Source organism: Pipistrellus kuhlii, unplaced genomic scaffold, assembly GCF_014108245.1.
Source record: "Pipistrellus kuhlii isolate mPipKuh1 unplaced genomic scaffold, mPipKuh1.p scaffold_m20_p_10, whole genome shotgun sequence".
Lineage (NCBI taxonomy): Eukaryota > Metazoa > Chordata > Mammalia > Chiroptera > Vespertilionidae > Pipistrellus > Pipistrellus kuhlii.
Genome location: NW_023425405.1, coordinates 4,027,616 through 4,041,691, shown reverse-complemented (window position 1 = coordinate 4,041,691; position 14,076 = coordinate 4,027,616). Strand labels below are relative to the sequence as shown.

The 14,076-nt window shown below is 38.9% G+C and overlaps 1 protein-coding gene across 11 annotated transcripts in view; it reads right to left on the bottom strand.

Annotated features, from left to right (window-relative positions):
• The window catches only part of CFTR (CF transmembrane conductance regulator), a 177,809-nt gene that overhangs the window by 3,035 nt on the left and 160,698 nt on the right, over nucleotides 1-14,076 (bottom strand). For 10 of the 11 annotated variants that reach the window (XM_045576273.1, XM_045576269.1, XM_045576260.1 and 7 more), the window contains 3 exons: nucleotides 4,479-4,651; nucleotides 3,823-3,928; nucleotides 927-2,580 (listed from right to left, as the gene is read on the bottom strand). In XM_045576273.1, the coding sequence (XP_045432229.1) occupies nucleotides 2,380-2,580; nucleotides 3,823-3,928; nucleotides 4,479-4,651 (480 nt within the window). In that variant the 3' untranslated portion in view covers nucleotides 927-2,379. Of the gene's footprint in view, nucleotides 1-926; nucleotides 2,581-3,822; nucleotides 3,929-4,478; nucleotides 4,652-14,076 lie in introns of those variants that run through there. The other variant, XR_004985842.2, reaches the window with a different exon arrangement.

Here is a 14,076-nt window from a genome sequence, read left to right as displayed (position 1 = left end):
TGCCAATGATCTAAATACAATTAAAATACAGACTGTCAGAATGGATCAAAGACCAAGATCCAACTTTATGTTATTTATAAGAAACCCACTTTAGATATAAAAACAGATAAATATTAAAAGTAAAAGTAGGGAGGATTTCCAAAATGGTGGCTGTTGAGTAAGTAGAAGCCACACTGACACTCTCCCAGGACCAAATTGGAAAAACAGTTACAATACAGAAAAATCGCCCTGAAAAAATCCACTAAAGAGAGCTGGAGAGAACCCTGATAACCAAGGACAGAAAGTGGGGACCACATAGAGACTGGCAGGAAGTGTGGAGGATGGAAAGGGCTGGCCAGGCACCCGCAAACAGCAGCTGAAGTTCTGAGAGGACTTTCCTCAGCTGCAGGGGGTTCCCACTGAGAACTCCGGGGTCTAATCCCCAAGCCGGGCTCCCAAGCCCAGAGCACCAGAACTGAGCAAGGTGCCCAAATATAATAATATCGGGCAGAGGCAGATCTCTGGAGGCTTTGAGTTTTGCCTGAACTCCTGGGCCTGGAGCTAGGAAAAACAGACTCTAGTGCACTTCTTGGTCCTTTCCAAAGGCACCAGCCCAGCAGAGGGAGCCACCAGCTGTGCAGTGCTGACAGCCCCCAGCAGGTACCCAGGGCCGGTCACAAACGGCATCTGATGTTGTCTGGCACTAGAGATCAGGAGTCTTAGCAGATCTACCTAACACACAAACACAAACAGACAGCCAAAATGGGGAGACAAAGAAACACGCTCCAAAGGAAAGAATAAGAGAATTATCCAGAAAAGATACATGTAATGGAAAAAAGAAATTTATCAGAAGCTATATTGAAGGGAAGTTTCATGGTGTTTGTTCTATGGTTCTCAGAGACTGAAGAGATCAATGAGACACAATTAATGAACGTTCTGAAAACAGCTAAGTTTCACATAAGTATGTGAATTTTATTGACAAATGATATATTCTTAACAGTAAAAAATAGAATGCAATCTTTAGTTTGGAGTTGGAAGGTAGTGTGTCCTTGGCAGGAGTGTCAGATTTTTGTGGTACTGTTTTCTTTAGAGCTGCATCTACGAGGAAACCTCTATGCTGTCCGGAAATTATCCAGGTGTGTGTAACATCTGTGTGAGCCCGGATGCTTCTCTCCACACCTTCAAGGTAATTTATAGCCCCCTAACCCCCCCCCCCAGGTTTAACATAATATATCATAAAAATAGCCAGTGCCATTAAAAAGTCAAAATTTCAAATATAATTTTTATACAAATGTAATTCATAATACAATCATTCTTAAAATATAGCATTTATATATGAGTTGGAAACATTATTAAAATAAATACTATTTCCTAGAGAAAATTTCTTTTGTATCACAAAATTATAAAACAGAAGCATGTAGAACAAATTCATGATTGATTCTTCTTTAGTGTGTCTCCCACTATCTCTCCCACTCAGTATATACAGTATGATGTGAGTAGTCTGAAAACACATGACATCACCCCATGTATACCCAGATATTCAGATTTCTGGTACATATACCTGCAGCCCCCATGGCTTAGCTGCCTGGGTTTTCTGCACCAGTTTACATTAAGACTTTTTCCAGCCATCCTTCAGTTCAGAGGTCTCAAGAGCTTGTTACTTTCTGGAAGTTGTGGAAAGACATGTCAACTTCCATACAAAGAGAGCTTTCCTGTCCCCTACATGGGACTGTAACAGCCTTTTTCCAGGTAAGAGATGTATTCTCATTATCTGAATTGTTTGAATTTTTGGTAAAAGAATAGCACTGACCCTGATTTAAAGGATTCCGGAAGTTCTCTCTCCTGACTGATACCTAGGTATTACACAGTGCATATGTTGACAGGCTGTCTGTGACACTCACGGTATTCTAATGCTTGCTTAGAAATGGGACAGTCTGAATACTGATCAGACATACAGAGGTGTTTTGAAATATCTTGGAGATATTAGAGAAAAGGGAATATAAGCCACTAAAGTTTTAAGTTAATCATCTCTCTACATAGTATGATTACAGTTCTCCAATAATACAAATCAACCAATTTCACTAAACAGTAAGTGGAACAATTAAGCTGGCTGACATTTACCGCCACCTTTCCAATGACTTTACCAAAAGGAAAAGGTCTTCAGGAAAATCTGGCTTGCAAACGTAAGTGGTAAATCTTCAAGGATTTGGAGTCCCTGTCACACAATTTGACCACTGCCAAGAAGCCACTTATCCAGACCTCAGTGAACATCCTTGATTCCTCTTACTGAAAAGTCTCTTTTTAAAAAATAGCACAGTTCATCCTTGTTTTCTGAGGCACACACTGTTTTCTCCCACAAGTCCACGTGTGAGTGCTCCATGCAGACACTGGCGCCGCTTTCTACAGCCTGGTTTCCTGCGCCTCCTCCTCGGTCTCCTCCTGCAGAGCGGTGATTTGGGACCGAGCCTTGTGCTTGCTGGAGTTGCGGTGGGGCAGGAGCTTCAGGCGGTCCGAGGCGCTCATGGCCTGCTGGAAGAGGCTCTTCTCGCTCAGCAGCCTCTGGATGGAGTCGTACTGCCGCACCTGGTTCTCCTCGATGACCTGGGGAAGCGGCTGTTAGTGAGATACTGGACAGAAGGCAGGGCGGGCCAGAGCAAGGACAGAAACTGGCTTAGGCTCCGAGGAAGATAAAAGCCAAACGGGAAACAGTGTCCAGAGGCTGGCAGACTGAACCGTCAGGGAGGGATCTCATTTCACTGCCAAGTCCTTCACCCTCTTGCTTTATGGAGCTTCTCCATCTGTGAAACTACCTGTAACTTTTTATTTAGCAGCTGGACGATATATATATGTGTGTGTGGTGTTTTTTTTTTTTAATTAGGATGGTACTGAACAATCACCTCTTCAGAGAGCTTTAGAGGAATGAAAGGTGCTTTCAAAACCAAAATGCTTTTTGTTAGATCCCTTTTATAGTACCTTAAAAATGAGCGAGAATCCACAGCATTGTAGCTGAACCTCATCAACAGTGATTTGAAGGTTAAAAATTCCAACTTGGTCAGAATGTGCCTGAGTTTAATACACCTGCTTCACATGTTCAAGTTGAGCAAACCCAAGGTCAGAGAACAGAAAGGCTTTATCCAGCCTCCTGGGCCTGACCAGGGCAGGGCAAGAGGCTGTGAGTCAGCCCCTAATTTGTTACCTGGAGCTTAGTAATAATAAATGGTAATAACAATCCTTCATTAAGGAAAGCATTTACCTCCAGGAACCTCAGAAGTCTTAATAGAATAATGTGGTACACCATCCTGAGAACTTCCTTGTGACTAAACCTGAAGGAATTTGTAAACATCACTTGAAAGAATCTGTGACAGTTTTGAAAGCACAATGAGAAGGTGACTGAGAGAGACACTCACCTGAGTTCTAAATAATGACTTAAAAAATGAAATGAGTCTTTCAACTGTCATATGGAAACTATACATGAGATGCAAGAGAATCCAGGACTGTCCAGGACCCTACTTACCCAAGGAAGATTTAGTTATTGAAAGCATCAGGACTCAAGTCTTCCTTCTGACTTATAATAAAGGACTGAAAAGTGTAGATGTTCCAGTTTATTAATGTCACTGAGTAATATGCCACTCTTTTTGGACTTACTGCATTCCAACCCTACCTCATAACTCAGACCAAAGTGAGAAACCGGTGCAGCTATTTCGAGTCAGGCTAAATGGCTGTGTGACACATGTTTTAAGGTTGAACTTGTACATTACTGTGATCTGCAGACACTATCACTTAAAGGATTGTTATCCAGAATTAAAGGAGAAATGAGGTCATAAGTAAATTATAAATGCTCACCAAAAATCGCTGACATTCCAACATTGCTTCTATCCTGTGTTCACAGAGGATCACTGTGCAATTAGCAAACGCCTGTTTTAGGGTTCTTCGAATGATTTGATATGTTCTAGAAAAGAAAATATCACACATAACATCACAGAACACCAATAATCTGCCTTTATCCTTGATAACATACCTATTGTCCTATCATTTGAGTCCTTTAAATTATCTTTCCTTAAATACTTTTAACATAATTGTGATTTAGTCAGCCACAGTTAGCTTTGCAACCAAAGGGTAGATTTTAAGTTTTCATCAATAAATAGGACAAATATTTTGAAGAAAACTTCACCAAAAGTACTTCCCCCCCCCCCATCATGTAGAATCACTAGTAGTTCTTTTGTGCTACCTTATAAATGGAGTAAAAGGAAAAATCATAAGAATCAGAATCTTCCTTTGTAACTAAATATTTCATGTGTTGACAAGGGGGAGAATTTGTATAAAATTCCAAAGTCACACTCAGAAGAGAGCTCAAGGCTCTTATACCAGGAGATAAGCACTTGTACTTATATACAACGGTGACTTTTCCACTAGGCAATGGGAGTTTGTGTCAATATGCAGTAGGCCTCAAGGATTCTTCTCCCAATGTATTACTAACTAGCAGGAATTCTGAAACTCACATTGGATCCAGATGAGCACTGGGTTCATCCAGCAGCAAGATCTTCGCCTTACTGAGAACAGACCTGGCCAAACACATCAACTGCTTGTGGCCATGGCTTAGGACAAAACCCCCATCCAAAAGGATGAAATCAAGCTTCCCAGGAAATTGCTCTATCACAGATTTGAGTCCAACCTGCAGAAAAGAAGGAGGGAAAACACTGTGCTTAGAAAGGGCAGTTCAGATACCACAAGGTTAAAAACACTCATGCGAGTTCTCAAAGTTTGAATTTCATATCAGCCCTGCCACTCCTGCTATTTGGGCTGGATTAAACAAAAGTCTAATCTGTATAATCTTGACAGCTCTAAAGGATCAATCCAGGACTTGTTTCATTTATACATTTCATCATTCAAGACATTTTCAATGAATGTCTATTATATGCCAGGTATTCCAACAGGGATTGAAGAAACGATCAAGGGCACATGGCCCCTGCAAGATCAGGGATTATAAAGACTTACACAAATGATTACAACACAATGGAAAACATGCTGGAGAATGAAGTTGTTTAGTATATCATGACAGATTCGTTTACACTCCCTTCCATTCTCTACTCTGTCATAACAGAGCATGAAAAGTGGCATATAAGATTCAACAAAGAGCTTTTTACAACTTCATATGGCTACTTGCTACTCACCTCTTCAATACATAAAAACTGATCTTAAGAAATTGATGAAGCTATGGAGTAAAACAAACAAACAAACAAACAAACAACAAAAACACCCATGAAGTCAAAACTAGGAGATTTTAAGGTTACATATTGAGGTGGAATATGAGAGTTGTGTTGGGTTCAATGGCTTGGTTTTATAAGGTAGATATAAAAAAATAGGTTGAAAATGTCAAAAGATACAGAAACCCATTCTTTCAAAATAAGACAAAAATTACTGAAGTCTTGGTTCTTATCACCTGTTCAGATCAATGTGCATTAATGTTTATTTTTTTTTGGCAAATATTGCTGAATGCTTGAGGACTAAAAGATGTTCCGATGATTTTCTCCTGGGAGGTCCGAGATTTAGTGTGGGGAAGTAACATACAATACTAACTGTAATATAGGCAGATGAGATAATGGCTTTAGGAAAAACTCATTAAGTCCATTGATGTTTGTTCAGCAAATATTAACTGTGTGTTTGTAATATGTATTGCAGATCATACTCTTTTCCTTGATTTGGTTCTCATTAAAGCAATCCTGTATAATAAAAGAGTAATATGCAAATTGACCATCACTCCAACACAAAATATGGCCGCTCCCATGTGGTCAAAGATGGCTACCCCCATGTGAACACAAGATGGCCAGCAGAGGAAGGCAATTGTTGTGGGCGATCAGGCCTGCAGGGGAGGGGAGTTAGGGATGACTAGGCCTGCAGGGGAGGATGCAGGCCTGCAGGAGAGGGCAGTTGGGGGGACCAGGCCTTCAGGGGAGGGAAGTTTGGGGCAACCAGGCCAGCAGGGGAGGGCAGTTAGGCATCAATCAGGCTGGCAGGGAATGGTTAGGGGGTGATCAGACTGACAGGCAGAAGTAGTTAGCAGCAATCAGGCAGGCAAGCAAGCAGTTGGGAGTTAGCAGTCCTGGATTGTGAGAGGGGTGTCCGACTTCCCATTTAGGCCTGATCCCACTTAAAGAGGAAATTGGAAATCCCTCGAGGGGTCTCAGATTGGAGAGGGTATAGGCTGGGTTGAGGGACTCCCCCCCCCCCCCACACACACACACCCTGTGCATGAATTTCGTACACTAGGTCTCTAGTCTCACTATGAGAATTTATGAATTCTGAAAGGTTTCTGAAATGGCAGAGAATGTAAACATATTAATTAAACAAGGGGATTACTCTGATGTAACCTGGAAAACTCAAATAGAAAACTACTATTGGATCCAAGCAGCTGAGAATGTGAATAAAGGACACTGGGTGGGGATTTAGAGAAACTGTGTTCTCTCTGTCTTCAATCTATGAATCTGCTACAGTTCTCCCATCTTAAAAAAGAAACAAAACCCCTCATTTGCATCCACATTCTCCTTTAGCTATTATGTAATATCTACCCTGTTGTCATCTAGAAATACATAAAAAATTAGTATGCACCTATTGTCTCCACTTCCTCATACCACAGAACATGCTTCCCTTCTTCAAATATCTATTGCTTGGCTTGTGAGAAACCACACAATCTTTGACCATTTCTACCTATTATCATGTGTGGGCAACTCTTCCTCTTCAAGTCCTTTGAATATTCACCTTCCTAACCCTCAACTCTCCAAACTCTTAGAGATCTCAGTCATTCTTAAGGCATCAATTACTGAGGATAAGCTAATGATTTTTCAAATCCTTATCTCCAGTCCTAGATATCTTCCAAATACTTCTTAAATCCTTCTCCTCCTTACTAACCCTATTACAGGGACCCTAAGGTAGGCCATCTTAATCTCTTAAGCATCATACTATAAATCCCGAGTTGTGGATTTGTCAATTCACCACACAAACATCCCAGGGAACCTTCAAAAAATATAGGTTTAACCTCTTATTTCTCTGTTTTACATAGCTTCCTAGCAGCTCTCTGAGGTGGCATTTAAGGTATCTACAATCAACTTCCCTCCACTCTTACTTCCAGCAGCACCAAACAGCTTGTAGGTCCCTTTACACCTTGACATACCCTTCTGAATATCATCCTTCAGGGCAGTCAGGCACCTAACCAGGGTGCCATTTGTACAAGTTTCCTCTGAGACTATCAGCTTCTTAAGGGTAAAGATGTGCTTTTTAACTCTGTGTCCCCTGTACCAACACTGAACACAATGTCAACATCAACTCATTTGTACATTTACTTAACAAATATGTATTAAGCTAGAATGATGACCAAACAAAACAAACATGGTTTAGATGAATGATAAATGAATCCCAACTTAAGGAAGAATGAAACAATAAATGAAAGATACTGGCTTTAGCTTTGCCAATATAGCGTGTGATTTAAGAGAAGTAACTTTGCCTGTTTTCTCATCTTTAAGACTCTATAAAACCTTTTACAGATAAAATGATAGCATTAAAAGTTCCTAACACTGATAAGCATGTTCTGTGGTGTCAGTATTTTATCTCAGATCCATTAGCAGTGTTTAAGGATATGTTTAAGTCAAATTAACTATTAAGAAAAGTAATAGATGGATGTTAACTAGACCTTTGTGGTAGTCATTTTGCAATATATCTAATTACTAAATTTTAAATTGTACTCCTGAAACTAATAAAATGATCAGCATGTGTGACAATTATATATCAATTAAAAAGCAAAATTTGTACTAATTAAAAACTAGGTCTCAACTTCCTAATATTTTGTTTAGGATTTTTGCATCTGTATTCATCAGAGATATTGGGCTGTAGTTTTCCTTTTTGTGTTATTCTTGCCAGGTTTTTGGTATCAGAGTTGGGTTGGCCTCATAAAATGTGTTAGGAAATATTGCCTCTTCTTTAATTTTTTTTTGGAAGAGTTTGAGAAGGAGAGATTTTAAGTCTCTGAATGTTTGGTAGAATTCATTGATGAAGCCATATGGTCTTGGACTTTTATTTTTGGGGAGGTTTTTTTTATTTTATGGTTGTTTCAACTTCATCACTGCTGACCTGTCTATTTTGATTTTCCAATGTTCATGATTGAGTCTAGGAAGGTTATTTATTTCTAGAAACTTATCCATTTCTTCTAGGTTATTAAATTTGGTGGCATAGTCCTTCATATATTCTAGTATGAGCCTCTGTATATCTGCCATGTCTGTGGTGACTTCTCTTTCATTTCTGATTTTGTTTAAATTTTTTCCTCTTTTTCTTTACTGAGTCTATCCAGGGGTTTGTCAATTTTATTAATCCTAATATATACATCACGATTAAGTGGGGTTCATTCCAGGAGCATAAGGATGGCTCAACATATGCAAATCAATGTATTGTAATATACCACATTAACTAAAGAAAGGATAAAAATCATAGGAGTTTATCAATAGATGCAGAAAAAGCACTTAAGATACAATATCCATTTATTATTAAAACACTAAACACAATAGGGATAGAAGGAAAGTTCCTCAACCTAATAAAGGCCATACATGATAAACCTTCAGATAATATTATACTCAATGATGAAAGACTGAAATCTTTTCCTCTAAAATCAGAAACAGGACAAGGATGCCCAATCTCATCACTTTTGTTCTGGAAGTTCTAGCCAGAGCAATAAGGTAAGAGAAAGAAATTAAAGGCACCCAAATGGAAAAGTAAGAAGTAAAAGCATCACTTTTTTCAGATGACAATACTTGTCCATAGAAAACCCTAAGGACACCATCAAAAAACTGTTAGAAACAATAAACAAATACAGTAAAGTTGCAGGATACAAAATCAATGTACAAAAATTTTCTGCCTTCCCGTGTACTAAAAACAAAACTCCAGAAAAGAAATAAAAAGCATTTCTTTTGCAATTACAACCAATAGAATAAAATACCTAGGAATAAACTTAATAAAGAATGTGAAAGACCTATATACTGAAAATTACAAAGCATTATTAAGAAATTGAAAGAGACATAACAAAATAGAAAAATATCCCATGTTCATGGATTGGAAGAATCAACATAGTTAAAATGGGCACATTACCCAAACACAGTTTTAATTCAACCCTCATTAAAATCCCAATGTCATTTTTAAAGAAATAGAATTAAAAAAAAAACAACATTGATTTTGTATGGAACCACAAAAGACCCTGAATAGCCAAAGCATTCCTGAGAAAAAATAATGAAGATGAAAATATCACACTACCTGACTTCAAATTATACTACAGAGCAATGATAATCAAAACAGCATGGCATTGGCAGAAAAACAGACACACAGATCAATGGAATCGTGAGAGCTCAGATAAAAAATCACATGTATATGGGCTGATAATTTTTGACAAAGGAGCCAGAAACACTATGGAGTAAAGAAACCTCCTTAATAAATGATGCTGAGGAAACTGGAAAGCCACAAGCAAAAGAATGATACTGGATTACAGTTTTTCCCCATGTTCAAAAATTAGTACAAAATGGATTCAAGACCTAAATATAAGATCAAAATCAATAAATTACATAGAGGAAAGCATAGGTACTAAACTTATGGACTTTGATCACAGAGAACATTTTATGAACTTGACCCCAAAGGCAAGGGAAGTAAAGGCAAAAATAAATGAATGGCACTATATTAAACTAAAAACCTTTTGCACAGCAAAAGAAACTGACAACAAAGCAAAGAGGAAGCCAACCAAATGGGAGATGATATATGCAAACAATAGCTCTCATAAAAGTTTAATATCCAAAATATAAAAAGAACTCATAAAACTCAACACCAAACAAACAACCCAATTAAAAAATGGGCAGAGAACCTGAACAGATACCCTCCCAAGAAGATATACAACAGCAAATAGATACATGAAAAGATGCTTAACCTCACTGGCAATCAGGGAAATACAAATCAAAATTACAATGAGATACCACTTCACACCTGTTAGAATGGCTACTGCCAACAAGATGAGTATTAACAGGTGTTGGAGATATTGTGCAGAAAAGGGAACTCTCATTCCCTGCTGGTGGGAATGTAGACTAGTACAGCCACTATGGAAAATAGCGTGACAATTCATAAAATAAATTAAGAATAGAGCTGCTGTATGGCCCAGCAATCCCTCTCTTGGGTATATACCAGAAAAACTCAAAAACATGTATTTGCAAAGATATATGCACTCCTATATTCATTGCAGCATTATTCAAGGGGTCAAGTCATGGTGGCAATCCAGGTGTCCTATGATAGAGAACTGGATAAAGAAGATGTGGTCCATATACACAATGGAATAGTACTCAGCCATAGAAATTATGAAATAGCGCCATGTTGTGACAACATGGATGGACCTTAAGATTATTATAGGTGAAACAAGTCAGGCAGAAAAAGCTAAGAACCATATTATTTCACTCAAATGTGGGACATGAAACTGATACTCATGAGCACATTCAGCAGTGTGGTGGTTGCCAGAGGGAAGGGGGTTGGAGTGAAAAGATGGGGAGTGGGGGATGAAGGGGGTCTAGTATCTGGTGATGGAGGATGACTTGACTTTGGTGGTGGGCACACAGTACAATCTAGAGATCTTGTGACATAGAAATCTACACTTGAAATCTATATGGTCATATTAACCAATGTCATCCCAATTAAACTGAATTTTACTAAAAAAGGCTAGAGCTCTGAAATCATAGAGAAGTAGCTTTGAATCTGCACTCTACTACTGATTTGCTGATGATGTCAGTGTATTATTTTACTTCACTTGGAAAAAATGAGGAAAAGTCCTTATAGATTTCAAAAGTTTGTAATGAGGATTAAATGAGATAACTGGAAAGAAGTTGCCACAGAGTATGGCATGGGGTAAACACTTAATCCATGGTGACTAACAGTATTGTTGGAGCTTGGAAATTCCAAGGACATGGGGCTTGTCTATGAAATACTACCCTTCACAAGTTGACTAGTGACCTAAGTTAGCAGGAAGTACTACAATAATATTCATTTATATCAACCCTCTAGTAACAAGATTTTATGAATGTAGTAACATGTATTGTTCCTTTAGATCTCACACCAATACACACTGGTTCCCAGGGCCCTAGGAGGAAAGCCACTTCGCTGTGTAATACTTTTGAATTTCTCTGGGATATAGAGCTGAGCAACATATTTTTTTCCCCAAATGAAATTATTTCTTTACTACAAAAAAACAATTATATGTCACTACCAATGCTTAGAGAACAAAATTTTGAGAAATGAATGACAGCGAGACAGACCAATAGAGAGTGTATTCTGCAACATTTCTATCTCACTATTTACTCACTATGAAGTGTGATAAAAATCTTGTAAAATCACAGTCACTAAAGAAAGGTCAACATAAGTCAGTAAAACTTTAACTTTTTTAAAGCCAGTGAACATTTAACAATTCATGCTATATATTATGATAGGTTTTGCAGAGAAAATAGGAAGCAAGATAGAATAGCAATTGTTTTTAAAATGATACAAAATTACTGTTTCCAACTCAACATGGTGATAAGAATGGTCTAATAGCCTGCTGATTGTTTGGATATAAATGACTGCTTAGTCATGTATTACTTACTAGGCTCAATGAGAGTTTATGAAGTTCTAGGTACTATGGCAGACCCAGGGATTCAAGGATGAATAACACTATGCCCTGCCTGGAAGGAAATCATGATGCAGACAAATAAAAAAATAGTAATTGAGAAATTACTGTTCAAAGAAATAAGTGCTATGGGGGGGGGAAAAAAACTGAAATGGGAATTGCTATAGAGATAATTAAACATAATGATTTGTAGCAGCACAATCCTTTAAATGAAAATATATACATATTCCCAATCCTATATAATAAAAGGCTAATGTATAAATTGACTGAACATTGGAACAACAGGTTGCTAGGACACTCAGTGACCACCAGGGGGCAGACGCTCAACACAGGACGCCCCGAGGTGGTTAGTGCGTTCCCACAGGGGGAGTGCTGCTCAGCCAAAAGCCAGGCTCACAGCTGGCAAGTGCAGGGGTGATGGCAGGAGCCTCTCCTGCCTCCATGGCAGCGCTAAGGATGTTCAACTGCTGGTGGGCCTAAGCAGGCAGACAGACATCCCCTGAGGGCTCCTGGACTGCAAGAGGGCACAGGCCAGGCTGAGGGAACCCCCCTCCCCCGAAGTGCACAAATTTCATGCATCAGCCTCTAGTATAATAATAATTATTAATTAGTTATTTTAATAATAATTATTATTTGTAATAGTGTCATAATCTATTTTCAATAGATTAAAAAGAAATACAGCCTGTCACTGCAGCCCCCACTGTGCAGGCCACTGAATGGGTAGGGACAACCACAGTGTGCAGTGTGGCCTTGAACTGTTCTTTCACAAACTCTTAAACAGTATGGAAATCAGGTTAATGGGAAAGAAAGTGGAGAGAGAGAGAGAGAGAGAGAGAGAGAGAGAGAGAGAGAGAGAGAGAGGGAGAGAGAGAGAGAGAGAGAGGATGGAGGGAGGGAGAGAGGAAAAGAGGGAAGGAGGGAGGAAGGAAGGGAGGAAGGAAGGAAAGAGTAAATAAAGAAATACAAACTGTCCAAATTAAGGTGAATTAAAAACTACTGGAATCTAAACATGCCTAATGTTTTTCATTCTAACTAAGCATTAAAAAGAAATAAAAGCATCAACAAATGTGGATAAAAGAACTTAGGACAAAAGAATCTGCCAGTTTTACACTGTTAAGTAATAAATCACATATACTTCCCAAACTTCTATTTAGAAAGGAGAAATTTCGTTTTATGACATAAGAAACTAAAAAATATTTAACAGCCTGTAAAGAACCAGGTATGTCTTCTAAAATGTTGACTTTTGCTCTTGCTGCGCTCTGGGATGTTATTGTGGAGCAAGAGCTTGCTCTTGTGACAGGGAAGCAAGAAAAAAAAAATCAGAAAAGTGAACTGTGGTTAGACTAAATAGTCCACTAGCAGGCAGTTGTAAAAATAGACACTCTCAACTCCTTAAGACACTCTTTTTGCTACTTTGCAGGTTTTCCAGGACAAATTTTTAACTTGAAAAGCCATTATTTCTGCTATTTAGCTTACTCTCTAAAAGTAACTTACCTTGCTATCAATGTGTAAGAAAGGAAACTATTTTATAAATAATCTAATAAGTAAACAATAACCAAAAAAGCTTTCATCCTATAATTAGCAGAAATGCTGGGTAGACTATGAATTATATACTGAGATAGCTCGCTGTGGTGAAAGCCTGTGAACCAGCAAAGGGTACTGCTGCTCCTGCATCGATCAGTCACCTGAACCCAGGCCCTTATTTAAGTAAATAAGTTAAATCACTCGTTCAGTGAATATTTACTTTACACCATCCATGTGGCCAACATTACTCTGTGCACTGGGAGGAAATCATGCCTTCCCTAAGGAACCCTCACTCTGGTGGGGTACAGTGACAAGTTAAGAGGTAAATCTCTATCCCATGTGAAGAATGTGATGAAAGAGTAAATGAAAAGGGTACACCTGAAAAGGGCTCCGACCTGCAGCATCCGGGCAGGTTTCTGGAAAGAAGCAGTGTGTAAGGAGATGCCTGAAGGATGAGTCAGGAGCAGGCAGTGAAGGGCTAGCAGGGTTTTCCGCGTACAGAGAACAGCATGTGAAGAAGCTTCAGGAGAACAGAGAGCACAGGATGCTTTACGGAAATGAAAGAAGTTCAGTATACTAGTAGAGGGATCACAGTAAGCAGTGGGGAGGTTGGAGAATGATTTAGAGTGGCAGGCAGAGACCTCATAGCAAAAGACCTTTTAAGCCACCTTAAATAGTGCAAACCTGGTCCAAAGGGAAATAAGGAGCCATAGGAAGGGGAGAAGCAAGGGTTTAAAAAGATTACCACTGCTGCCAAGAGCCAAATGAACTGCAGAAAAGGGAAATTAGGCAGGCGCATCTTTCAAAAATCCCCATGAGAGTCATAGTGGTGTCAGGTGGGGAAGGAAAAAGGTGAATACATTCTAAATACTTGCAGGAGACAGCCTGGAGAGGGCTTGACATAT